Source organism: Hypomesus transpacificus, chromosome 23 (assembly GCF_021917145.1).
Source record: "Hypomesus transpacificus isolate Combined female chromosome 23, fHypTra1, whole genome shotgun sequence".
Lineage (NCBI taxonomy): Eukaryota > Metazoa > Chordata > Actinopteri > Osmeriformes > Osmeridae > Hypomesus > Hypomesus transpacificus.
The window spans coordinates 16252442-16276609 of NC_061082.1; the positions used below are offsets into that span (position 1 = coordinate 16252442).

The window sequence follows — 24168 nt, forward strand, 5'->3', positions numbered from 1 at the left end:
ATTAGCCTGATGTGGAGATGTCACAAGCCTAAACACAAACAGCTTAGCAATTACAAGGGAAATATTTATTATTACAAAAATTATGAATAGCTCTGTTATGTATTTCAGAGTGGGAAATGGCTACGGTGGTTGTTGAAGTGACAGATCCTCTCCGTCTCCGAAGTCAGGTCAGGAAGCAAGCGGCTGCCTCTACTGGTGAATCTCGCAGCTACAACAGAACGCCTTGGAAAGAGCTGCAGAGATCCTGCGGAAGAATCCTTTAATGGACTTCTTCTTCTGTTTCTCTACGCTGGAGGACTCGGCAGGATCTGGGCATGGACAGGGAACACCATCACACAACAGGAGATGATGTCACACATAACTGGCACTGTCTATTTACTTGAAAAGAGTATGAGTGTGTGTGTGTGTGTGTGTGTGTGTGTGTGTGTGTGTGTGTGTGTGTGTGTGTGTGTGTGTGTGTGTGTGTGTGTGTGTGTGTGTTTGTGAAATGGTGGGAGAGCCAACTAAAGTGGGAAAGTCTTAATGAACAAAAATGATCTGACAATATATCATGACAATATATCATGATCTCACTTCCACAGTTGAGGGGAGTAACTGAGTTAGTCTTCTTCTGTCCTTTGGCAGCAGCACTCTGTGTGACCTTGGTGACAGCATTGGTCTTCTTTCTCATCTGGGATGGAAGTGAGACCAAAGACAAACATAGTTCCTTAAAATTATTAAGTGTTTTACATTACGTTGACAGGAAATAAATGAGCAAAGTCTAGTTCAGGCATGGCACTCTGGCAGCGCACGTCATCCACTCATTAACTACACCTGTGTTAGCCTGCTCAAGCCCATTGAGCTACGTCCGATTAGGCGGCATTCAAAGGCTGCGCAGATACACACACACACTCACCCCCGGTTGCTGTATGATCTGTGCTACTGCCAACCTCCACCCTCCCCTTCTCCCCCTTGTCGTCTGTATGTTCTATCCATCAGGGGGATTATATCTCTATTTGCTCCCTGCCTCATATTCTATGTATGTATGTTGCTCGCTAATGCTGCTCGCTAAGGTAGGGACTGGGTCTCCTAGATACATACACTGCCAAAGTCAAACCTATTTCCATGTCTATGGTTATCAATAAATGCTCAAATGTAATACGTGAGTGTCTTGACTGAACTACATTAACTGTAACTATATATCTAATGTGGTGGGATGGGTGTAGCTATGTGGTAGAGCATTTGGCTGTGGAACAAGATGTCAAGAGGTTCAAATCCTCTGTGTGTGTGGCTTTGAATAAAGAAATCTGCTAAATAACTACATCTACTGTTTTCTACTCATACATAATGTATTCTTCAAATGCATACTTTGAACCCTTTCTTGTCCTAGACTGCGTTCAGGTCATGTCTACCCAGTGCCAGTGTGTGTGGAGTTGTTTTCAGCTTACCAAGGTGAACCATCTTTGGAGGCCGGAGGGTTTGGTCTTTCTTAGATGGTCCAGATTGTCCCCATCTGGGCAGGGGTCCAAAGCCATGGAGCTCCTGGAGATGGAGGAGCTGATGGAGGTTTGGGAGTGCGAAGAGGAGGATAAATCCGAGGTGGAGGAAGAGGAGGAGTGACAAAACCGAGAGGTGAAGGAGGATAAGTCAGAGGTGGAGGAAGAGGAGGAGTGGCAGAACCGGGAGGTGGAGGAGGATAAGTCAGAGGTGGAGGAAGAGGAGGAGTGGCAGAACCGGGAGGTGGAGGCGGATGAGGAGCTATCGTCAGAGAGCTCAGATCCGTCATCTATCCTCACATTTGTTCTTAAGCTGGAGCTTCCATTGGCCTTTTCCAAGCCAGCAGAGTCCTGAGCATTCTCCTTCCCCTCACAACCTGTTTCAAAACGGACGGTAACATCCGACACAGCAGGAGCGCGCCAGTCCTCGGCGTGGCGGCAGATCACCGTGGCGATGGTCTGGGCCAGGCAGCAAATGGCTCCCGCTTCTCCGTGGCGAGCAGAGCGGAGCAGGGCCCTGCTACTGTTAGAGCTGAGTGACAGCTTAGCGTAGCCCGCCTCCAACATGGCCTCAAAGGCGTCTGTGCCACTGAAGAACGGGCTCTGGGGCTGGTGATCCAGGGTGAGGCTGATCCCGTCTTGGGTCCAAAGAATCCATCCCACTTTCTGAAGGAGAGTAGCCTCTAGCTTCGAGGGGGTGGGGGCGCTGGTGGTCGACGGGGACTCCTGGAGGGCTAGGTGTACCATCAGCCCGTGCAGGAAGTCCCGCAGGGTCTGGTGGTGCAGGGCACTGGGCCCGGAGGTTGTCCAAACCTTCTCCTGGATCAGAACCTCCCCAGGCTGGAGGGAGGGGGTCTCAGAGGGCCTTGGGGGCAACCAGGAAATGATGATGTCAGCCTTCTCCGACTGGCAAACTTCCTGGTTGGTGAAGCCTAAACTCAACTCTGGGTTGGGACTTCCTATTGTCCCTTCCTGGTCAGTGGCTTCAGAAGAGGAGCTGCGAAGGAGATCCGCCAGCCTGGCCATGGCCTCAGCATCAAGGCCTAGCACAACAAAACACACTCACACTTTTAAGTATCCTATTATTATTATTATAGCTATTAACTATACTTTTCTTTAAACAGTGATTGACTTTGATCGCTAACATTAATAATATAGTTATTAACTATACCTACACTGTCATTCAGCAGTACTGTAACACTTACAACTCTAGTTATACAGTGTTACTAGTTGCCCGAACACCTGAATTCCCTTCGGGGGCCAAAATAGTGATTGAGTAAAAAAAGTCTCTACCTTTGTTGACTATGGCCATGGCTTTTTCTGGGTCATTGCAGGTAAAGTGAAGGACATCTCCCATCTTTACGGTTAACACCTCAGATATGGCCTCTAGTGCCCCCCTCTGGTCCTGGCTGGCAGAGGAAGATGGCCGCAGCCTACTCTGTGAGATGTTTCGACCAACAATCCCTTGGCTGGGGCCCGGCGTAAACTTGATGGACCAGTCCAGACACGAGTCGCTGCTGTCACTGTCGTCTATGGATGCATTGCTGTCGGAGTCGGCCCTGTCCTCCTTCCACAACCATTTGAGGTGATCGTTCATCGGGACACGTTCGTCCGGAAGAAAGATGACCAGGCCAAGGAAGTTCTCCATCAGCTGTTTGAATGCCAAGTGGAGGAAGTTGTACATCAGAGGACTGAAGAGCTCCCAATCCAAGCACTGCTTTGCCTCCAGGCACTGGACGTTGGGCTGGTAGTGACAGCGGCATGACGAGGGAAATCGTCCCATCTGTGTCTCCGGGAGCAGATGATATAGGTGAATAATCAGCTCCTCTGAGAAGCAGTCGATCCTCGCCTGCAACACCCTCGTACCCGTGCTTTGGGACACCAGCAGGCGGTCCAGGTCATACTCGGCCTGGTCGAAGGACGAGACGGAGGAGCCATCGTCACTTTCGCAGTCTTCGTCATCAGTGACTGATCTGGAGGCCGAGTGTGCCATCTGCACAACAGTGTCTAGCATTTTTTGGGCAGTGAGGTTAAGGTCGTGGCAACTAGCAACACTGTTTGCCTCACTCCTGGGACTAGGGCTCCTGGTGGCTGACTTAGAGAAGAAAGGAGAGGTCACCTCCTTCTGCAGGTTCTCTTCCTCCTGCTCCTCCTTGCTGGCAGAGCTGCACTCCTTCTGCTGGGTGTAGAGAGGGAGGCTTTCCTGACACGAGGGTGTGCAAGCCTCCTTCTCCTCCCTTTCCTGGACCATGTTTCCCAGCAGCCCTCCCTGGGTACTGCTGCTGCTCCTCCTGCTTCTTAGAACACCCTGGAGGATGTCCGGTTGGTCTGAGCCCTGAGAAGAGGCCGACATGGAGACACAGTTGCTGTGGGAGGAAGCGGCCGACATCGGGTCTTGGCTGATGTGATGGACCTGGTAAAGGGCCATGGCGGGCAGCACTCCCTCATTGACCACATGGAGAACCCACTCCATCATCTCCTCTAAATGCTTCTCCAGCTCAGCTATGTTCTTGTTCTGAGAGAGAGACAGCAAGATAGAGAGATAGAGAAAAGGGCATGGAGAGAGAGGAGAGAAAGACAGCGTAAAAAAAAGGGGGAGGAAGTTAAATCGCAGTACAGATACACATAGTTATTGTCAAGCTGAGTAAAAAATATTAAGTTAGAAAATAAACATCTTATCTACCTTTCTCAACAGGACCGTTTTGATGAGTCTCCACTGACTGTAACAAGAACAACAACGCATTTGTCACACTCTCTCTACAGTACAATGACAACTAACGACACATTGTAACATTGTGTTCATCAGGGCAGTAGCCTAAAGAGGACGTTAACAGGGACACTTACGAATGGGACATAATAGCTTCAAACAGAGGCTGGGGCGTGGTCTCCCGGGTCACTGGGTCATCCAGGGTGGGAGGAGAAGACGGTGGAGACTGAGCCTGAGGTCGGCGTGTAGTCAGAGGTGGAGACGGAGGTGATGTGGGTGGAGATAAAGGTGGAGGTAGAGAGAAGTTGGTTCTCTCCCCATCATCTGGTGTGGACCTGCACTTTAGGGTCTTGGGTTCCTCTGGGCTGAATGGCACAGAGGCTGACGGTCTTATTGGTGGAAGAACACCTACATGTAGAGGAGAGTTACAGTGTGATATAAAGTGATCATTCAATCATGAATGTTGTACTCTTGATACATTAATAAACCAATACTCACAGTAGCTGGTCTGGGACATGGGAGGCATCTTCACACATGCACCACCAATCCCCTGCAGGCAAGACAAACACTTAGCAAGGCATCGTGATAGAGAAGTTATCAGAGTTGTTGGAGACGTGGAGGTAGATTGAGTTGAGGGGAGTAGTTGGTGTCTGTAGTACCCAGTGAAGGGATGAGGGCCTTTTACTCACCATCCTGCCTGGTCCTGCCAGTTTCCAGGCCAGGTGTGAACCTTGTTCAGCAGCTGGCATACAGCCTCCAGTGCCCACATCAACCCTCCAGGACTCTGCCTGGGGTCCCTTGTCAGCCCCTCCAGCTTTGTCCGATCCTGCAGCCTTCCTGCCAGCCTTGGTCTTGCGGCCGGCCTTAGTGCATTGAGGAGGCAACAACATTATTAATGGCAAAGGCGGATGTTTCATCACCAAAACGACAGACTTGTATTGTATGCTTCCTCAACTTCCTCTCCCAACCTACTGGTCTATAGAGTGAAACTGCTCTCGATCAGAAGAAGCTCTGATAAGTCCCACAGGCACAGATTAAACTCTTAAATTGGTCATTCTGTGCCACATGGGTGAGGCATGTTTTTCCAAAGCACTAACACTTTTATCAGAATGATATCATATTGTATTGATGTTAATGTTACACTATCTGGTCAAAATCAGATGCCATTCCCTGGCTGTAACCACTGGAATACTGTTCAACTACACTACACTTCTGATTCTTGATTATCTGCTGCACCTACTTTATGCAAATACTATTAGCGTGTCATTTTGGATCAAATGAGTGTGCCTAATGAATATATTATCAAATGTGTTGAGTTTCTACAGGCAGCTGTTCTTACCTGGAGGGGGTCCTGCTGTTCTGGGGACTTCCTGTCCCGGGGCTGCAGGGGAGGAAACTTCAGTCCAGGCTCTGACCAACAGGGTGGCAGGGGCAACTGGGATGCAGTTGTGTCACGGAGACACGCAGGCTTGACACACACACACCATGTAAACACACATGCACACAAACAAACAAGGTGCGGTAGGTGGAATTGAGGTTACAATTAGCAGTGAAACACGACAAGAGAGAGAGAGGTGCCTTGAACAGAACTTTCGTTATCTTTTGATGAAGAAATATAACTTGGAATTATGAAATATGACTAGGTTAGGTCAGTGTCAAACACAACTTTTAGACTCGCAATAAATAAAGAAATGATTCTCAATAATCTAGAGAACCAAATATTTTCGTGTTTGAATCGTTCAAACAATTGTAGCTACTTCAAGATGGCCAGCCTTACCTTCTGTTTACTCCTCAATTCTAATATTTTATGTTTTGAGATGTCATCCATGTTTACACATTTGGTAAGGATGACAAATTAAGAAATCACTTCTATAAAATGGAAAGTTTCTTGACTTTGCATACGAAGCATTTTCCTTCATCACTGACATATTTCACTTCTTAGGATGAGTTATTATGATTTGCTAAAGTGCGTCACAATTCTCTGTATGCGTCATAATGTCCAGACTGTGCGGTGTCTCTCCTAAAGCAATGCGACAGAAAAGTGCGATTGCAAGTTTAAATAAACTAGTTTTTCAACTAAATTGGTAGGGAAATAGTTAACAGTGTGAGTTGTACAGCGATTCTACGTCCTTTACCCAGGGCTATCCAACTACCATACTGTAAGTCGCTCTGGATAAGAGCGTCTGCTAAATCCTAAATGAATAAACGTGAATGCTACTTTCCCGTTAACCACACACAGTGAAGAATCAGCTTTGCTGTTCAAATATAAAGAGTGAAGCTTTATTGACACAGGCACATTACATGCACGGGTTGCATGTCAATCTCATCAGCGGATCTCATTGGTTTTTCACGTTATAATTGAGAGCGCATTACTGTTACTCCATTTGGCATGACCACCAGACCCGAGAATGTTCAGCCCCTCTGCTGCGATTGGTGGAGGACAACCAAAAGTCCCTCCCACACAGCCCTGGATCAATCATTGTCCACTGCAGGTAAGTTCCAGTTTAGGTTGAGTGTGGGTGTGTGTCCATCTGTGTATGTTAACCAGTTGTGGTCTCCTGCCCCTCTCCAGTGCCAGGCATTGGTAGAACTGGTTGCTTCATCACCAGCTGTATCAGTTGTCAACAATTTAAGACACTAGGTAGACATACCAAGATTTGTATGCTGTTTACATCTGGACAGGTAATCGAGCACCCTGCACCCCTTCCAAACACCACCACCCCCACCCCTACCAATTGTTCCCCCTTCGTTAGCAAATGCTTCTCCGTCCCTCTGTCTCCATTTGACTGTCTCTCATATCCCATCCTCTCTGTCCCCCCTCTTCCTCACATTTCATATCCCTAGGGGTGGTATGGTTCAGACTACTGAGCAATAGCAGTTCCCTTATGCCACCCTGGCCCAGTTCAGCACAGAGCTGGAGATGCAACCCACCAGACCGCAGGAAGACCGAGGGGAACCCATAGAGACAGGGGAACATGGAGAGCACAGAGAAGAGAGAGAGCAGAGGCAACGTAGAGACAGAGATGACCTGGTCATCAGGTCCAGTGCTGACAGCACAGCTTCAGAAACAGTATGACATCATCACACTACGTCGACATCTGGAGCACTACTCGGTGTGGGGCACAGTGATCAGCTATTCTACTTCCTAAGTCCCAGTTCTCATGAGGTTATCTGTTATCAATGTTATTTTCTGAAGCATACATGAGGACATTGAGACAAATGTATATGTATCTTCATGGATATGTTAATGAAATTGTAATATGTGACTTTATTTAAAACGTTTCTTCACCTTCAGCTTTATACAGAAGTAAAGTGTCTGTGTACTATTATTGTGACACACAATAATTTGCCTCTGTATGGCTGCAGTCCTGATATGGAGATGTCACAAACCTAAACACAAACAGCTTAGCAATTACAAGGGAAATATTTATTATTACAAAAATTATGAATAGCTCTGTTATGCATTTCAGAGTGGGAAATGGCTGCGGTGGTTGTTGAAGTGACAGATCCTCTCTGTCTCCAAAGTCAGGTCAGGAAGCAAGCGGCTGCCTCTACTGGTGAATCTCGCAGCTACAACAGAACGCCTTGGAAAGAGCTGCAGAGATCCTGCGGAAGAATCCTTTAATGGACTTCTTCTTCTGTTTCTCTACGCTGGAGGACTCGGCAGGATCTGGGCATGGACAGGGAACACCATCACACAACAGGAGATGATGTCACACATAACCAGCACTGTCCATTTACTTGAAAAGAGTAGGAGTGTGTGTGTGTGTGTGTGTGTGTGTGTGTGTGTGTGTGTGTGTGTGTGTGTGTGTGTGTGTGTGTGTGTGTGTGTGTGTGTGTGTGTGTGTGTGTGTGTGTGTGTGAAATGGTGGGAGAGCCAACTAAAGTGGGAAAGTCTTAATGAACAAAAATGATCTGACAATATATCATGACAATATATCATGATCTCACTTCCACAGTTGAGGGGAGTAACTGAGTTAGTCTTCTTCTGTCCTTTGGCAGCAGCACTCTGTGTGACCTTGGTGACAGCATTGGTCTTCTTTCTCATCTGGGATGGAAGTGAGACCAAAGACAAACATAGTTCCTTAAAATTATTAAGTGTTTTACATTACGTTGACAGGAAATAAATGAGCAAAGTCTAGTTCAGGCATGGCACTCTGGCAGCGCACGTCATCCACTCATTAACTACACCTGTGTTAGCCTGCTCAAGCCCATTGAGCTACGTCCGATTAGGCGGCATTCAAAGGCTGCGCAGATACACACACACACTCACCCCCGGTTGCTGTATGATCTGTGCTGCTGCCAACCTCCACCCTCCCCTTCTCCCCCTTGTCGTCTGTATGTTCTATCCATCAGGGGGATTATATCTCTATTTGCTCCCTGCCTCATATTCTATGTATGTATGTTGCTCGCTAATGCTGCTCGCTAAGGTAGGGACTGGGTCTCCTAGATACATACACTGCCAAAGTCAAACCTATTTCCATGTCTATGGTTATCAATAAATGCTCAAATGTAATACGTGAGTGTCTTGACTGAACTACATTAACTGTAACTATATATCTAATGTGGTGGGATGGGTGTAGCTATGTGGTAGAGCATTTGGCTGTGGAACAAGATGTCAAGAGGTTCAAATCCTCTGTGTGTGTGGCTTTGAATAAAGAAATCTGCTAAATAACTACATCTACTGTTTTCTACTCATACATAATGTATTCTTCAAATGCATACTTTGAACCCTTTCTTGTCCTAGACTGCGTTCAGGTCATGTCTACCCAGTGCCAGTGTGTGTGGAGTTGTTTTCAGCTTACCAAGGTGAACCATCTTTGGAGTCTGGAGGGTTTGGTCTTTCTTAGATGGTCCAGATTGTCCCCATCTGGGCAGGGGTCCAAAGCCATGGAGCTCCTGGAGATGGAGGAGCTGATGGACGTTTGGGAGTGCGAAGAGGAGGATAAATCCGAGGTGGAGGAAGAGGAGGAGTGACAAAACCGGGAGGTGAAGGAGGATAAGTCAGAGGTGGAGGAAGAGGAGGAGTGGCAGAACCGGGAGGTGGAGGCGGATGAGGAGCTATCGTCAGAGAGCTCAGATCCGTCATCTATCCTCACATTTGTTCTTAAGCTGGAGCTTCCATTGGCCTTTTCCAAGCCAGCAGAGTCCTGAGCATTCTCCTTCCCCTCACAACCTGTTTCAAAACGGACGGTAACATCCGACACAGCAGGAGCGCGCCAGTCCTCGGCGTGGCGGCAGATCACCGTGGCGATGGTCTGGGCCAGGCAGCAAATGGCTCCCGCTTCTCCGTGGCGAGCAGAGCGGAGCAGGGCCCTGCTACTGTTAGAGCTGAGTGACAGCTTAGCGTAGCCCGCCTCCAACATGGCCTCAAAGGCGTCTGTGCCACTGAAGAACGGGCTCTGGGGCTGGTGATCCAGGGTGAGGCTGATCCCGTCTTGGGTCCAAAGAATCCATCCCACTTTCTGAAGGAGAGTAGCCTCTAGCTTCGAGGGGGTGGGGGCGCTGGTGGTCGACGGGGACTCCTGGAGGGCTAGGTGTACCATCAGCCCGTGCAGGAAGTCCCGCAGGGTCTGGTGGTGCAGGGCACTGGGCCCGGAGGTTGTCCAAACCTTCTCCTGGATCAGAACCTCCCCAGGCTGGAGGGAGGGGGTCTCAGAGGGCCTTGGGGGCAACCAGGAAATGATGATGTCAGCCTTCTCCGACTGGCAAACTTCCTGGTTGGTGAAGCCTAAACTCAACTCTGGGTTGGGACTTCCTATTGTCCCTTCCTGGTCAGTGGCTTCAGAAGAGGAGCTGCGAAGGAGATCCGCCAGCCTGGCCATGGCCTCAGCATCAAGGCCTAGCACAACAAAACACACTCACACTTTTAAGTATCCTATTATTATTATTATAGCTATTACCTATACTTTTCTTTAAACAGTGATTGACTTTGATCGCTAACATTAATAATATAGTTATTAACTATACCTACACTGTCATTCAGCAGTACTGTAACACTTACAACTCTAGTTATACAGTGTTACTAGTTGCCCGAACACCTGAATTCCCTTCGGGGGCCAAAATAGTGATTGAGTAAAAAAAGTCTCTACCTTTGTTGACTATGGCCATGGCTTTTTCTGGGTCATTGCAGGTAAAGTGAAGGACATCTCCCATCTTTACGGTTAACACCTCAGATATGGCCTCTAGTGCCCCCCTCTGGTCCTGGCTGGCAGAGGAAGATGGCCGCAGCCTACTCTGTGAGATGTTTCGACCAACAATCCCTTGGCTGGGGCCCGGCGTAAACTTGATGGACCAGTCCAGACACGAGTCGCTGCTGTCACTGTCGTCTATGGATGCATTGCTGTCGGAGTCGGCCCTGTCCTCCTTCCACAACCATTTGAGGTGATCGTTCATCGGGACACGTTCGTCCGGAAGAAAGATGACCAGGCCAAGGAAGTTCTCCATCAGCTGTTTGAATGCCAAGTGGAGGAAGTTGTACATCAGAGGACTGAAGAGCTCCCAATCCAAGCACTGCTTTGCCTCCAGGCACTGGACGTTGGGCTGGTAGTGACAGCGGCATGACGAGGGAAATCGTCCCATCTGTGTCTCCGGGAGCAGATGATATAGGTGAATAATCAGCTCCTCTGAGAAGCAGTCGATCCTCGCCTGCAACACCCTCGTACCCGTGCTTTGGGACACCAGCAGGCGGTCCAGGTCATACTCGGCCTGGTCGAAGGACGAGACGGAGGAGCCATCGTCACTTTCGCAGTCTTCGTCATCAGTGACTGATCTGGAGGCCGAGTGTGCCATCTGCACAACAGTGTCTAGCATTTTTTGGGCAGTGAGGTTAAGGTCGTGGCAACTAGCAACACTGTTTGCCTCACTCCTGGGACTAGGGCTCCTGGTGGCTGACTTAGAGAAGAAAGGAGAGGTCACCTCCTTCTGCAGGTTCTCTTCCTCCTGCTCCTCCTTGCTGGCAGAGCTGCACTCCTTCTGCTGGGTGTAGAGAGGGAGGCTTTCCTGACACGAGGGTGTGCAAGCCTCCTTCTCCTCCCTTTCCTGGACCATGTTTCCCAGCAGCCCTCCCTGGGTACTGCTGCTGCTCCTCCTGCTTCTTAGAACACCCTGGAGGATGTCCGGTTGGTCTGAGCCCTGAGAAGAGGCCGACATGGAGACACAGTTGCTGTGGGAGGAAGCGGCCGACATCGGGTCTTGGCTGATGTGATGGACCTGGTAAAGGGCCATGGCGGGCAGCACTCCCTCATTGACCACATGGAGAACCCACTCCATCATCTCCTCTAAATGCTTCTCCAGCTCAGCTATGTTCTTGTTCTGAGAGAGAGACAGCAAGATAGAGAGATAGAGAAAAGGGCATGGAGAGAGAGGAGAGAAAGGCAGCGTAAAAAAAAGGGGGAGGAAGTTAAATCGCAGTACAGATACACATAGTTATTGTCAAGCTGAGTAAAAAATATTAGGTTAGAAAATAAACATCTTATCTACCTTTCTCAACAGGACCGTTTTGATGAGTCTCCACTGACTGTAACAAGAACAACAACGCATTTGTCACACTCTCTCTACAGTACAATGACAACTAACGACACATTGTAACATTGTGTTCATCAGGGCAGTAGCCTAAAGAGGACGTTAACAGGGACACTTACGAATGGGACATAATAGCTTCAAACAGAGGCTGGGGCGTGGTCTCCCGGGTCACTGGGTCATCCAGGGTGGGAGGAGAAGACGGTGGAGACTGAGCCTGAGGTCGGCGTGTAGTCAGAGGTGGAGACGGAGGTGATGTGGGTGGAGATAAAGGTGGAGGTAGAGAGAAGTTGGTTCTCTCCCCATCATCTGGTGTGGACCTGCACTTTAGGATCTTGGGTTCCTCTGGGCTGAATGGCACAGAGGCTGACGGTCTTATTGGTGGAAGAACACCTACATGTAGAGGAGAGTCACGGTGTGATTGGTGGATCCCTCTCTTGATAGAAAGTGATCATTCAATCATGAATGTTGTACTCTTGATACATTAATAAACCAATACTCACAGTAGCTGGTCTGGGACATGGGAGGCATCTTCACACATGCACCACCAATCCCCTGCAGGCAAGACAAACGCTTAGCAAGGCATCGTGATAGAGAAGTTATCAGAGTTGTTGGAGACGTGGAGGTAGATTGAGTTGAGGGGAGTAGTTGGTGTCTGTAGTACCCAGTGAGGGGATGAGGGCCTTTTACTCACCATCCTGCCTGGTCCTGCCAGTTTCCGGGCCAGGTGTGAACCTTGTTCAGCAGCTGGCATACAGCCTCCAGTGCCCACATCAACCCTCCAGGACTCTGCCTGGGGTCCCTTGTTAGCCCCTCCAGCTTTGTCCGATCCTGCAGCCTTCCTGCCAGCCTTGGTCTTGCGGCCGGCCTTAGTGCATTGAGGAGGCAACAACATTATTAATGGCAAAGGCGGATGTTTCATCACCAAAACGAGAGACTAGTATTGTATGCTTCCTCAACTTCCTCTCCCAACCTACTGGTCCATAGAGTAAAACTGCTCACGATCAGAAGAAGCTCTGATAAGTCCCACAGGCACAGATTAAACTCTTAAATTGGTCATTCTGTGCCACATGGGTGAGGCATGTTTTTCCAAAGCACTAACACTTTTATCAGAATGATATCATATTGTATTGATGTTAATGTTACACTATCTGGTCAAAATCAGATGCCATTCCCTGGCTGTAACCACTGGAATACTGTTCAACTACACTACACTTCTGATTCTTGATTATCTGCTGCACCTACTTTATGCAAATACTATTAGCGTGTCATTTTGGATCAAATGAGTGTGCCTAATGAATATATTATCAAATGTGTTGAGTTTCTACAGGCAGCTGTTCTTACCTGGAGGGGGTCCTGCTGTTCTGGGGACTTCCTGTCCCGGGGCTGCAGGGGAGGAAACTTCAGTCCAGGCTCTGACCAACAGGGTGGCAGGGGCAACTGGGATGCAGTTGTGTCACGGAGACACGCAGGCTTGACACACACACACCATGTAAACACACATGCACACAAACAAACAAGGTGCGGTAGGTGGAATTGAGGTTACAATTAGCAGTGAAACACGACAAGAGAGAGAGAGGTGCCTTGAACAGAACTTTCGTTATCTTTTGATGAAGAAATATAACTTGGAATTATGAAATATGACTAGGTTAGGTCAGTGTCAAACACAACTTTTAGACTCGCAATAAATAAAGAAATGATTCTCAATAATCTAGAGAACCAAATATTTTCGTTTTTGAATCGTTTAAACAATTGTAGCTACTTCAAGATGGCCAGCCTTACCTTCTGTTTACTCCTCAATTCTAATATTTTATGTTTTGAGATGTCATCCATGTTTACACATTTGGTAAGGATGACAAATTAAGAAATCACTTCTATAAAATGAAAAGTTTCTTGACTCTTTGCATACGAAGCATTTTCCTCCATCACTGACATATTTTACTTCTTAGGATGAGTTATTATCATTTGCTAAAGTGTGTCACAATTCTCTGTATGCGTCATAATGTCCAGACTGTGCGGTGTCTCTCCTAAAGCAATGCGACAGAAAAGTGCGATTGCAAGTTTAAATAAACTAACGTTTTTCAACTAAATTGGTAGGGAAATTGTAAACAGTGTGAGTTGTGCGTCCTGTACCCAGGGCTATCCAACTACTACTGTAAGTCGCTCTGGATAAGAGCGTCTGCTAAATGCTAAATGACAAGCGTATATGCTACTTTCACGCCAACCACACAGTGAGGAATCAGCTTTGCTGTCAAAATAAAATGACTGAAGCTTTATTAATACACGCACGTTTAACATGCACAGGTTGCATGCCAATCTCATCAGCGCATTTAATTGGTTATCACATTATAATTGAGGGCGCATATGAAGGGAAAAACACTGTGTTCCGAAATGTCTTTGTGCACATGTAGTCCTTGGTTAAAAGATTGGCGTAGAGCCCTGACTCCCCTCCCATCGTAACTTTACGGCGCAACCTCCGCTCCCATTTCTCCTCTAGTGAAATCCCTCACAGCTGGAGACAGATTACCCCAGAATCAGCACTGAAAGAACTCAAGAAACAGTCCCAGCAAATATAAAAGGACAAACCATGACCATGAACCATGACTCTCCGATGGACTGTGGATGGTTGTGTTCAGTGGATTCTGGAGCTTACAAACCCCAATGTGGAAGTTTCTAAAACATCTTCAACCATACTGCTAAGCAACAAGTCCTTATGTCAACTTGTTTGTGAACTTGCTTGTTTGAGTCACACTCTTACCTCATGTTAATCTGACCTTGACAACAAAATAAAGGGGAAACTACAGCAAAGTTCATACATGTATCGGTTTCACTTAAGAAATGTTCAGACGAAGGGCTATGAAATCACTTAAAACCACCCACAGTTCTGGGTATTTGAGTTTAATATTAATCAGACAAACATGGCAGTTTAAGCTGTCTCAGGCAGAATCTGTGATTTGAAACAAAGTGAAAAGGATCGATATTCTCTTTGAGAGCAGTCTGACCTCTAACCTCTCCAAAGCTCTCCCATCATGGCCTTACTGACCCGCAAACACATTCTAACATATAAAAACAACATGAGATAAGATACACTGTAAACACTGGTGCTTACGTGCATGCATGGTTTCAAAGCCTTAAAAGAAAGATACACAAGAAATAAGGTGATATATGTTACTGTACATGGCTTTCCTCATGGCCTTAATTTTCCTTGAAATGAACAAATGATGTATCATAGTTGATCATAGTTTTACTTGTGTGTAGGGAATCATAGTTAATTCATTGTACATACTGTGAATGAACTAGTGTCAGACCTAGACAGAACTAGGCCCCCTTCCCTGCAGTTTGCCTTTTAGAGCCAATAGGTCTGTGGACGACGCAGTTAACATGGCCCTCCACTTCACTCTACTTCAGCTCTGCTTTCAATACCATCATCCCCGCCCTGCTTCAGGACAAGCTCTCTCAGCTGAACGTGCCTGATTCCACCTGCAGGTGGAAATCCTGTCTGACAGGAAGCAATGTGTTAAGCTGGCAACACAAGTCTTTGACTCCCAGTCCGTCAGCACCGGATCACCTCAGGGCTGCGTCCTTTCTCCTCTGCTGTTCTCCCTGTACACCAACAGCTGCACCTCCAGTCATCCGTCCGTCAAACTCCTGAAGTTTGCGGACGACACCACCCTCATTGGGCTCATCTCTGGTGGAGATGAGTCTGATTACAGGCAAGCGGCCAACCTGGTGACCTGTGGAGTCCTTCCGCTTCCTGCACTATCCTCTCCCAGGGGGATTGGTGAGGGAGCTGATGTTCAGTTCCCTCACCAAGAAAGCACAACAGAGGATGTACTTCATACGGCAGCTGAAGAAATTCAACATGCCAAAGACAATGATGGTGCACTTCTACACAGCCATCATTGAATCCATCCTCACCTCCTCCATCACCATCTGGTACGCTGCTGCCACTGCCAAGGACAAGAGCAGACTGCAGCGTATCATCCACACTGCTGAGAAGGTGATTGGCTTCAATTTGCCTACATTCGAGGACCTGCACACCTCGAGAACCTTGAGGCGAGCGAGGAAAATTGTGGCCAACTCCTCCCACCCTGGACACTCCCTGTTTCAGTCACTCCCCTCCGGCAGAAGGCTGCGGTCCATCAGGACCAATACCTGATGGACCGCAGTTTCTTCCGTTCCGCTGTTGGCCACTTCAACAAGGCCAAGGGTTCATGCTGACTTTATGACTTAATGTCCTTAAAACACGTTGCTTTTTGCACTGCATCGCACAATTGTATCTTGTACCATTTTTGTTTTGTAAATTACGGCAATTTATATTTTATTTTATATTTTATTGTATATTTTACTTGAATTGTAATTCCACTTAGTATTGCTGGTCATGTACCCTTAGTATGGTTAGTCCTCATATTTAAATGTAAGATTCCTATATGTTTAATGTATGCACCTTCCTACCAAAGCAAATTCCTTGTCTGTGCAAACTTTCATGGCGAATAAAACCCATTCTGATTCAGATTCAGCCAGTAGGGTGACTGTAGAAAAGCCTCACGGCGCCCCCATGTGTCTGTAACAGGGTAATTACATCCCATGTCCTTCCTGATGCTAAGTCACCACATCTCACAGTTGTAAGAGTTCTAGCTTAAACTGGGCACTTGTTGACCACAACACCAAAATTCCTGGAGTGTGTCACCCACGGGAGAGAAGCACCTGTCCCTGTCTCCCTCTGTCTATCTCTCCCTCAGACTCCCCCTCTCCCCCCCGCCCCCTTTCCGACCTGTGTCGTTTAACTTGGTTTTCCCATTGACGGAATGACATGAGCACCTTTCTCTATCCTTATCCCTCCTACCTCCCTCCTTCTCTCTCTTTGCTTCTCCCCCTCCTTTCCCTCCCCTCTATCCTCTCTCTTTCTCTTCCTTCGTCCTCTCTGTCCCCCCCTCCTCCTTCTCCCCTCCCCCCTCCGGTCTCACTGGGTCCAGACTCCCCTCTCAGTCTGGTCGAACTGGGTCCAGGCCCCTCTCTCTCTCCCCCCCTCTCAGTCTGGTCTCACTGGGTCCAGGCTCCCCTCTCTCTCTCCCCCCCTCTCAGTCTGGTCTCACTGGGTCCAGGCTCCCCTCTCAGTCTGGTCGAACTGGGTCCAGGCTTCCCATTGGCCAGGGTGTAGCCGTGTTATGTCCTCTGTGCCACTGGGGGGACAAAGGAGAGGTCATTGAAATGGTTTTCATTGGAATGGTTTTTGGGTACTAAACTGGGATTTAGGGTACACACACAATACACTTTTTTACAACATGCACTATATGTTCAAGGGTATATTTATACAGTTTCTGACAGTGTCAAAGGGTATTTAACTTTATATTACAAAACGATCAAAAGTAATAAGTAAGTAAATTAAAGTTAAAAGTAAAGAAAAAATGCTTTTAGAAGTAAAGACATTTCAAAATTGCCACATCCTAACTGGTGGGGGGAGGAGGTGAGGCTGCGAGGCTGCTGGTGGTGAACAGCAGGTAGGTCTTGTTCTCCCTCTCCCCGGGGGAGAGGGGCTGATGACAGACGGGTCCACTGGCAGCTATGAGTTGGAGCAGGAGGCCAAGATGGCCCGGCTGATGGGTCTGGCCCGCACAGTTTTCAGGTTTCTCCAACATGCAGACTGTAGAAGCAGAGAACACAAGATGTAAACATGAAACAATTGAAGTTCCTACTAGCAATGTAAACAAGCAGTTTGTCTCCCTAACCGTCCATGGTCCCTCCCTTTCCTCTCCTCTCTCACCCTCCTACCTGGATGACATGCTCCATCCCTGGGGTGGAGGGGTGCGCCAGACGCCTCCTCACCTCCCTGGGACGCCCCTCCTCCTTGCTGTTGTGGGGTACCCAGGTCGAACAGCAGGGGGGCGGAGCGGGACTGGGACTGGGCCTCGTAGTCCAGGAGGAAGTCTGGGGTACCTTGGTGACGGCAGTGTGCCACCATGACGGTCCTGATGGTGCTGGCGTTGACGTTCTGGATCTTAAACAGACGCTTCACCACGTTCATGGTGTATCTTTGATATCCTGAAGGACAGAAGGAGCAGTTATGGTTTAGGAGAGGGGATGGATGTAGCTCAGTGGTAGATAGCTCAGAGGTAGAGCATGTGGATGGGCATATAGCTCAGTGGTAGAGCATGGGGATGGGTATAGCCCAGTGGTAGAGCATGGGGATGTCGGTTCTGTACCTTATGGGAAATTAAACTGGCCAAGCTATATATATTCTTAGTGTTTTTGTTTGAAGTATGTGTTTCATGGAAATGTCAAAACAAGATTTAAAACGTACGTAACGTACGAAGTTACGGAACAACTTTCCTTCAAATGTAGGCTACGTGGTTTATCCGCTAACGAATCCCGGAAGCGAAACCTAAACAGCTGTCAAACTGGAGGCGAGTGGTTAGAATAAGTTGAAGGGTCTGCTAAGATTAATATAATATTGCCAAAATGGACGGTCAACGCTGGTTGCCACTCGAGGCAAACCCAGATGTAAGTATTTTTTACACATGCAAAGTTTTTGGTTTAAGTAGCAACTATTATGTTAGATAGATAGCGGCTTAACGCAATTCATTCATTCGCAAATGGCTAGCCTAGTTAGCAACATGCTAGCTAGCTACATGCTAGATAGCTCTGACTCACTATTGTGTATGCTATCTAGTTAGGATATCTACTTTATGGTTTACAAGCTAAAAGAACAAAATCCAACGAAACGGGCTAACAATGTACTTGTTTTCTTTTCAGGTGATGAATCAAGTGAGTCCTGATATTGAAATACCTTCTTAAATTAATTGTTCAACACGGAGAACGTCCGGGAGAGTATTACAATTGGAACACCTACTACAGTACAGCTAGCACTCTCTGTAGCAAGTTATAGGCTAAAGCAGAGTCTGGACATAACCATATGGAATTTAGATACGGTCGCAGTTAGTGGAATTAAGTAACTGGTTAGATACTCTACTGTTTTGTGTAAAAAAAAGAAAAGAAGGCTATCTATGTAACAGGTATCATGAACTCTAAACAGTGAATAAGGTTGGGTGCTATGTGGATAAAAAGCAGGATTGGGGATTCTCAAATAGTGACCTTATGTCTACAAGCAAAGGCTAGTTTGAAACTGAAGAGTAATTTGACTCTTTTAAATCTTTCACGTTACAGTTTTTGGGACAGTTGGGTTTGGTCCCAAGCTGGCAGTTTGGAGATGTGTATGGGATGGACCCCGAGCTGCTGAGCATGGTTCCTCAACCTGTCTGTGCAGTTCTCCTCCTCTTTCCTGTGACAGAGAAGGTAAAATGACTCATTACAACATTTTTGTGGGATAATATCTGAAGCATGACTTGCTTGAATGAGTTCCACCATCACTATGTTGGAAACAAAGTCTGAAAGACAACACACACAACCCCAGAGTGTTGACAGTACATCTATCTTCAATCTTTCTTAGTACGAGTCGTTCAGGTTGGAGGAGGAGGCAAGGATTAAAGCCCAGGGCCAGGAGGTCTCCACAAATGTGTACTTCATGAAGCAGACCATCGGCAATGCTTGTGGAACAATAGGGTTAATTCATGCTGTGGCCAACAACCAGTCATGCCTGGAATTTGGTGAGTGCTTGGCAATAGAGAGTCTTTCTTTGTAGGATGGTAAGTTGAATTGCAAATAGCTTCTTGGTATCTCAATAAAGCTCTGACAAAATGACTGCAATGTCAAGTGAATGGGCAAAAGTATTAAACTTTTGAATAGTTGGTGGTAACGTCTCTCTTTGTCTTGTTTCCTCTTCCCTCTGTCAGTGCATTATGTATCATAGGTGGCTATATAATAAATAGTAGACCAGCACTGAAGTTAATATCGTACAATTTATACAATATATTTTATATTATAATATATATTATAATAATATATATTTATCTCTAACGTACACAAGAAAACATATTTGTATCCTCTTTCCTCAGAGCCCGACAGCCCACTGAAGAAGTTCCTGGAGCAGTCTTCCAAGTTGAGCCCAGAGGACAAAGCTATCTTTCTGGAGAAAGATGAGGTATAGGACGATGTACACTGGTCAGGAGTGCTGTCATGTAAAGTTGTTATTTAGCTATTCTTGTGTTGTGAATTCTCAGTACAGACATTATAATGTTTAGAGATGGAAAGAAGGATTGTCAATGGGTTTCAAAAATGTCACATCCAGATGAAAGGAGTCTGCTAATTATTTATTTATTACTCATTCTCTAGCCATGTGTTTTTACAGAGTATCCGAGTCACTCACGAATCCAGTGCACAGGAAGGACAGACGGAGGTAAACGAGAGGGGATTTTTTCAAACATTATTACCGCATTGACCCTTTTTGATGTACATTTGACTGGGGCTCGTGATACCTGAATATCCCATGGGAAAGTTTAATCTAATCGAATCTAATGAGAGATGGAAGGTGCTGGAAGGTCATTTGCACATATAGTAAGATCCACACACAATAAGATGCCACTCTTATTTGTGTTGGTTTTTCCAGGCCCCAAGCATAGATGAAAAAGTTGATCTGCACTTCATCGCTTTTGTGAATGTTGGAGGACATTTATATGAGCTTGGTAAGTGAATAGTGCAACATCTCTTACCTCTACCATACAATCTATTCAAGCATTCAGAATCAGAATAGTTTTTATTGCCACGTAAGTTTACACAAACACATAATTTACTGTGGCAGGAAGGTGCATAAATTAACATATATGGATCTGACTTAAAAGACGTATAATGTATAAACAAAATAAAACAATATAATACTCAAGAGCTAAACAATAAGTAAGATATAAAATTCAGTCAGCCTTATGTAAAGGGTGGTTGAAGCAATTTTTTTCCAGGACTTTGAAGTTCATATTATCTTATCTCCTTTGCTCTGTAGATGGTCGCAAGCCCTTTCCTATTGCTCATAGCAACACCTCAGAAGATACCTTCCTAAAGGTAAAATACTTCCTTCCCAATTTCTATGTTCCTTAGTGGGATGGACCCTTTCCCCCCTGTTCTTATTAAACATAACTGTCCTTTTGTACTTGACAGTTATGTGCGGTTATATGGCGACGTTGAATATGTTTACATGCAGACTTATATTCCACTATTATTCAGAATATGACAATATTTCTGAATTCAGTACTGCCATGGGATACCTCAATATTAATCAGGTTCTAGGAGCATTATTTAGTTTTGACATGTATACAGTGCGTTTGATATATGCATCTCAATTGGGGATTTTACTGCAGTTTGTGATAACTGCCCTGTGGTCAGGTCTTTTTGTTGTACAAACCAACTAGTTAATCGGAGTATGCTTGGCTGCATGTAAACTGGAATATTAGTATAACATTTATTTTCATTCGGCATGGAAACAGACAAGTAGGGGGGATGGCTGAGCGGTTAGGGAGTCGGGCTATTAATCAGAAGGTTGTTGGTTCGATTCCTGGCCGTGGCAAATTACGTTGTGTCCTTGGGCAAGGCAGTTTACCCTGCTTGCCTCGGGGAAAATGTCCCTGTGCTTACTGTAAGTCGCTCTGGATAAGAGCGTCTGCTAAATGACTAAATGTAAATCTAAGTAGGAATATTTCCTTTTTCAGACTGATTGCAAAAAACAGAATATTTGGCCATGTAAACGTAGTCCATGCCAACCGTTTCATATGTTCATAAGTGTCCAAGACAAATGTTCACAGCAACCTAATTTCTGCCATGCTGATAGTAACCCCTGTTGTGTCAATTCTCTATTCTAGATTTAAGGATGTCTTTGTTTTCCCCTCTCCTGCAGGATGCCACTGAGGTGTGCAAGGTGTTCATGGCCAGAAACCCGGAAGAGCTGCGCTTCACTGTTGTGGCCCTTTCAAAAGCATGAAGCTGCAACCCACACAAATGACACTCTACTGACCAGCCCTGTAAGGGATGCAAAGATACAACAACTGCCAATCATTCTGAAGTGCTGAATTTGTTATACACTATAGCATTTGTATTGGGTAGGTTAGCCTGTGGAATGGAGATAAATGGTTAAAAAGAAAAGAATATCAAGTTTACCTTTTCTTACTAAAATTGGCTGTATTTGTAGGCTAATTCCTGTATATATTGTCAGATTAAAATAATGTTGTAATGCAACTAAAACATTTTGGGAGTGTGTTTGAAAGCATCAAACTAAAAGGTCATGGTTTCCTATGGTAGTGTTTAATTACAATCTCACAGTATTGTTGTAATCCATCTTTAAATGGGAAAATTACAGCCCTGCATAGTTTTTGGGCAGTCTAATTGCAAATATTTTGATAGACTTTTTCAAGATGAAAAGTAAATCTAATGTGTGTTTGTCATAGCATTATGCCCAAAATAGTCTGGGGTTACTGTACCATGACAATGAATAGATAACTACTATTGAAGGATTTAGGAACGTTGTAAGATAAAGGTAAACATAAAAGCTTGTAAGACCTCCATAAACTGACATGGTGCTGTCCTTTTGTAAAAGCAATTAGACATCAATGTCAAAAATAAAAAGTAAAAGTTTGGGCCGTTAGTATACTTTAATAAAGTGTTGTATACCAAAATGTTCAACATTTCAAACAGTAAAGCAGAAGTTTTTTAGTTGTTACACTTTTGTTTTTCCTTATTTTGATTTTAGGGTCAGTGCCAAAATCTCGATTTAGTTGGCACATTTGTTGTCTGACTAGCATGGCCCTTCTCTCAGTGCGCTTTGAGTCACATGATGGCTGTGTTAAATTTTACCCACCGCAATGAACTGGACATGACGTCCAGGTCATGCCAGATTCGCCACTGAGTGGCGTCAGAGCGCAAAGAAACTAAAGCGTAATCTGGGCGATCGATTCCATTGTAAGAAGGGGAAAAGAGAAAGTTGTATTTATACTTCACTAACTGAAGCTACGGATTGTAAATGCTCTCTCCGTCTGGGAACCTAGTTTTTCACTCGTACCGAATCCAGATAATGTGTTTGATCGTTTAACTATTTTGTGAACGATAGCATCGTGGTTTGGACAAGGTGTGTGGTTCGGGACACGAGTTGGAACAACAGGTAAATTTGGCAACAAACGAACTCGAGTTTGTTACTCATTTCATTCATACACCCAAAGGGAGTTGGCTAATTGGTGAATAATTCAAATATATAATGGTGTAATTGTTTATTTAGGCTGATTTGGAGGTAACACGCATAACGCAAATCTTTACACTCCTGATGAAAGTCGAGTTATTGAGATGCATTTGTTTTAATTGGAGGAAAAGTATTTGACACTTTCACTGACAAAAGTAACACGTTTGTTTTATTGACGTAAGAGTCTCGCACGCTTGGATTAAGTTGGCTGATGATGGAGTGGCGCGAGCAATCTGCTGTCAGCTGTGAAGATGCTTTCTCTGAATCGCAGAGATGGATTGAGGTAAGAAACGACGACTTTATGTTGGCCAACTTTTGTAAATATTACTGAATTAGTATTCGGACCTTGTGAAAAGTGTGTTATTGGAACAATCAGTTGTAGCAACAAAGCCTAGGTCTACTGCTTAAATATTGATCTGTAAAATGTATCCAAGGGAGCCTCGAGGTGTAAACTGACTCGCAGGTTCTTGTTTCGCCAATTGTTGCTTAGACATTTGTCAATGTTCTGTAGTAGAACAAGTTAGCTGAAAACAAGCTATTGCATGTTCGTATAACTGTGTTCTAACGCGTATTTAATGTAATCAACTTTGTCCTTACATAATGTTTGATATCCAATGCTATGCCAGCTACAATACATTCGCTTTAATAAACTATTTATCCCTTCCACCTCTCAATGTACGCTCCATTCTCCAAATCTTGTCTAGACCTGTTCACTACCTTTGTAAATATTTCGAGGGATGTTTAAGAGCTTGGAGTTTCAAAGTAGGAGATTAAAGATTTGTCCTAAAATTAACAACTGATGCTTTGCATAACGTAATACTCTTAAATTAACTTCACTTTTATGACAGACCCCGGGGCAACATCATAAATTGCTTTAATCTGCAATATAGATATTTTTAAAGAAATGGCACCATGCATAGACAATTGCAGTTATTTTTCCTATACCAATATCTTTGATATACAGACATCTCTTCGTTTATATTACTTGCTGTCTGGGCATAAAATAGTTTGTCCCAATCTCTGTTTTGCAGTAAGATGATGAAAACAATGTTTTTTTATACAGTTGTTTCTTTTTCTTTTTTTCTTTTTGCCCCATATTTTTACATTTATGCATTTAGCAGACACTTTTATCCAAAGCGACTTCCAAAAGAGAGCTTTACAGCTACTCATTTCTTGAAAGATGCTCTGTCATTAACCTTTATCAGTCCAAAGGAACTACTGAGTGTCTAGTAGCATACCACACTGTAATTTCAAAACAGCGTTCCTTCCGCAAAAGGTCAAACTTTCCATCTTTTTTTTTTTTAAGGAGCGTCCGTGTAGATTCCTTGCCCTGTTGAATTCCCTTCCCAGCGGGA

The 24168-nt window shown here is 45.4% G+C and overlaps 4 protein-coding genes across 9 annotated transcripts in view; 2 read left to right on the top strand and 2 right to left on the bottom strand.

The window, feature by feature from the left end:
* Positions 1-189: 189 nt before the first annotated feature.
* LOC124485897 lies at positions 190-6010 on the bottom strand. The gene is made up of 11 exons (XM_047047783.1): positions 5960-6010; positions 5522-5617; positions 4872-5045; positions 4681-4732; positions 4320-4590; positions 4159-4195; positions 2769-3990; positions 1714-2518; positions 1428-1536; positions 574-670; positions 190-308 (listed from the first exon to the last, which is right to left on the bottom strand). The coding sequence occupies exons 1-11, from the start codon at positions 6008-6010 to the stop codon at positions 190-192; spliced, it is 3033 nt and encodes a 1010-aa protein (XP_046903739.1).
* Positions 6011-9351: 3341 nt separating this feature from the next.
* Positions 9352-12002, bottom strand: LOC124485900. Its single transcript, XM_047047785.1, has 5 exons — positions 11826-12002; positions 11665-11701; positions 10275-11496; positions 9403-10024; positions 9352-9358 (listed from the first exon to the last, which is right to left on the bottom strand). The coding sequence occupies exons 1-5, from the start codon at positions 11834-11836 to the stop codon at positions 9352-9354; spliced, it is 1899 nt and encodes a 632-aa protein (XP_046903741.1). The 5' UTR covers positions 11837-12002.
* A 6048-nt stretch (positions 12003-18050) lies between these two features.
* Positions 18051-22255, top strand: uchl3 (ubiquitin carboxyl-terminal esterase L3 (ubiquitin thiolesterase)). Its single transcript, XM_047046807.1, has 9 exons — positions 18051-18204; positions 18457-18468; positions 18868-18996; positions 19151-19307; positions 19656-19741; positions 19949-19996; positions 20207-20282; positions 20594-20652; positions 21482-22255. The coding sequence occupies exons 1-9, from the start codon at positions 18163-18165 to the stop codon at positions 21563-21565; spliced, it is 693 nt and encodes a 230-aa protein (XP_046902763.1). The 5' UTR covers positions 18051-18162; the 3' UTR covers positions 21566-22255.
* Positions 22256-22527: 272 nt separating this feature from the next.
* Positions 22528-24168, top strand: part of lmo7a (LIM domain 7a) — a 51564-nt gene continuing 49923 nt past the window's right edge. For 2 of the 6 annotated variants that reach the window (XM_047047381.1, XM_047047384.1), the window contains exons 1-2: positions 22528-22738; positions 22996-23096. In XM_047047381.1, the coding sequence (XP_046903337.1) occupies positions 23025-23096 (72 nt within the window). In that variant the 5' untranslated portion in view covers positions 22528-22738; positions 22996-23024. The remainder of the gene's footprint in view (positions 22739-22995; positions 23097-24168) is intronic. The other 4 variants (XM_047047383.1, XM_047047382.1, XM_047047385.1 and 1 more) reach the window with 2 other exon arrangements.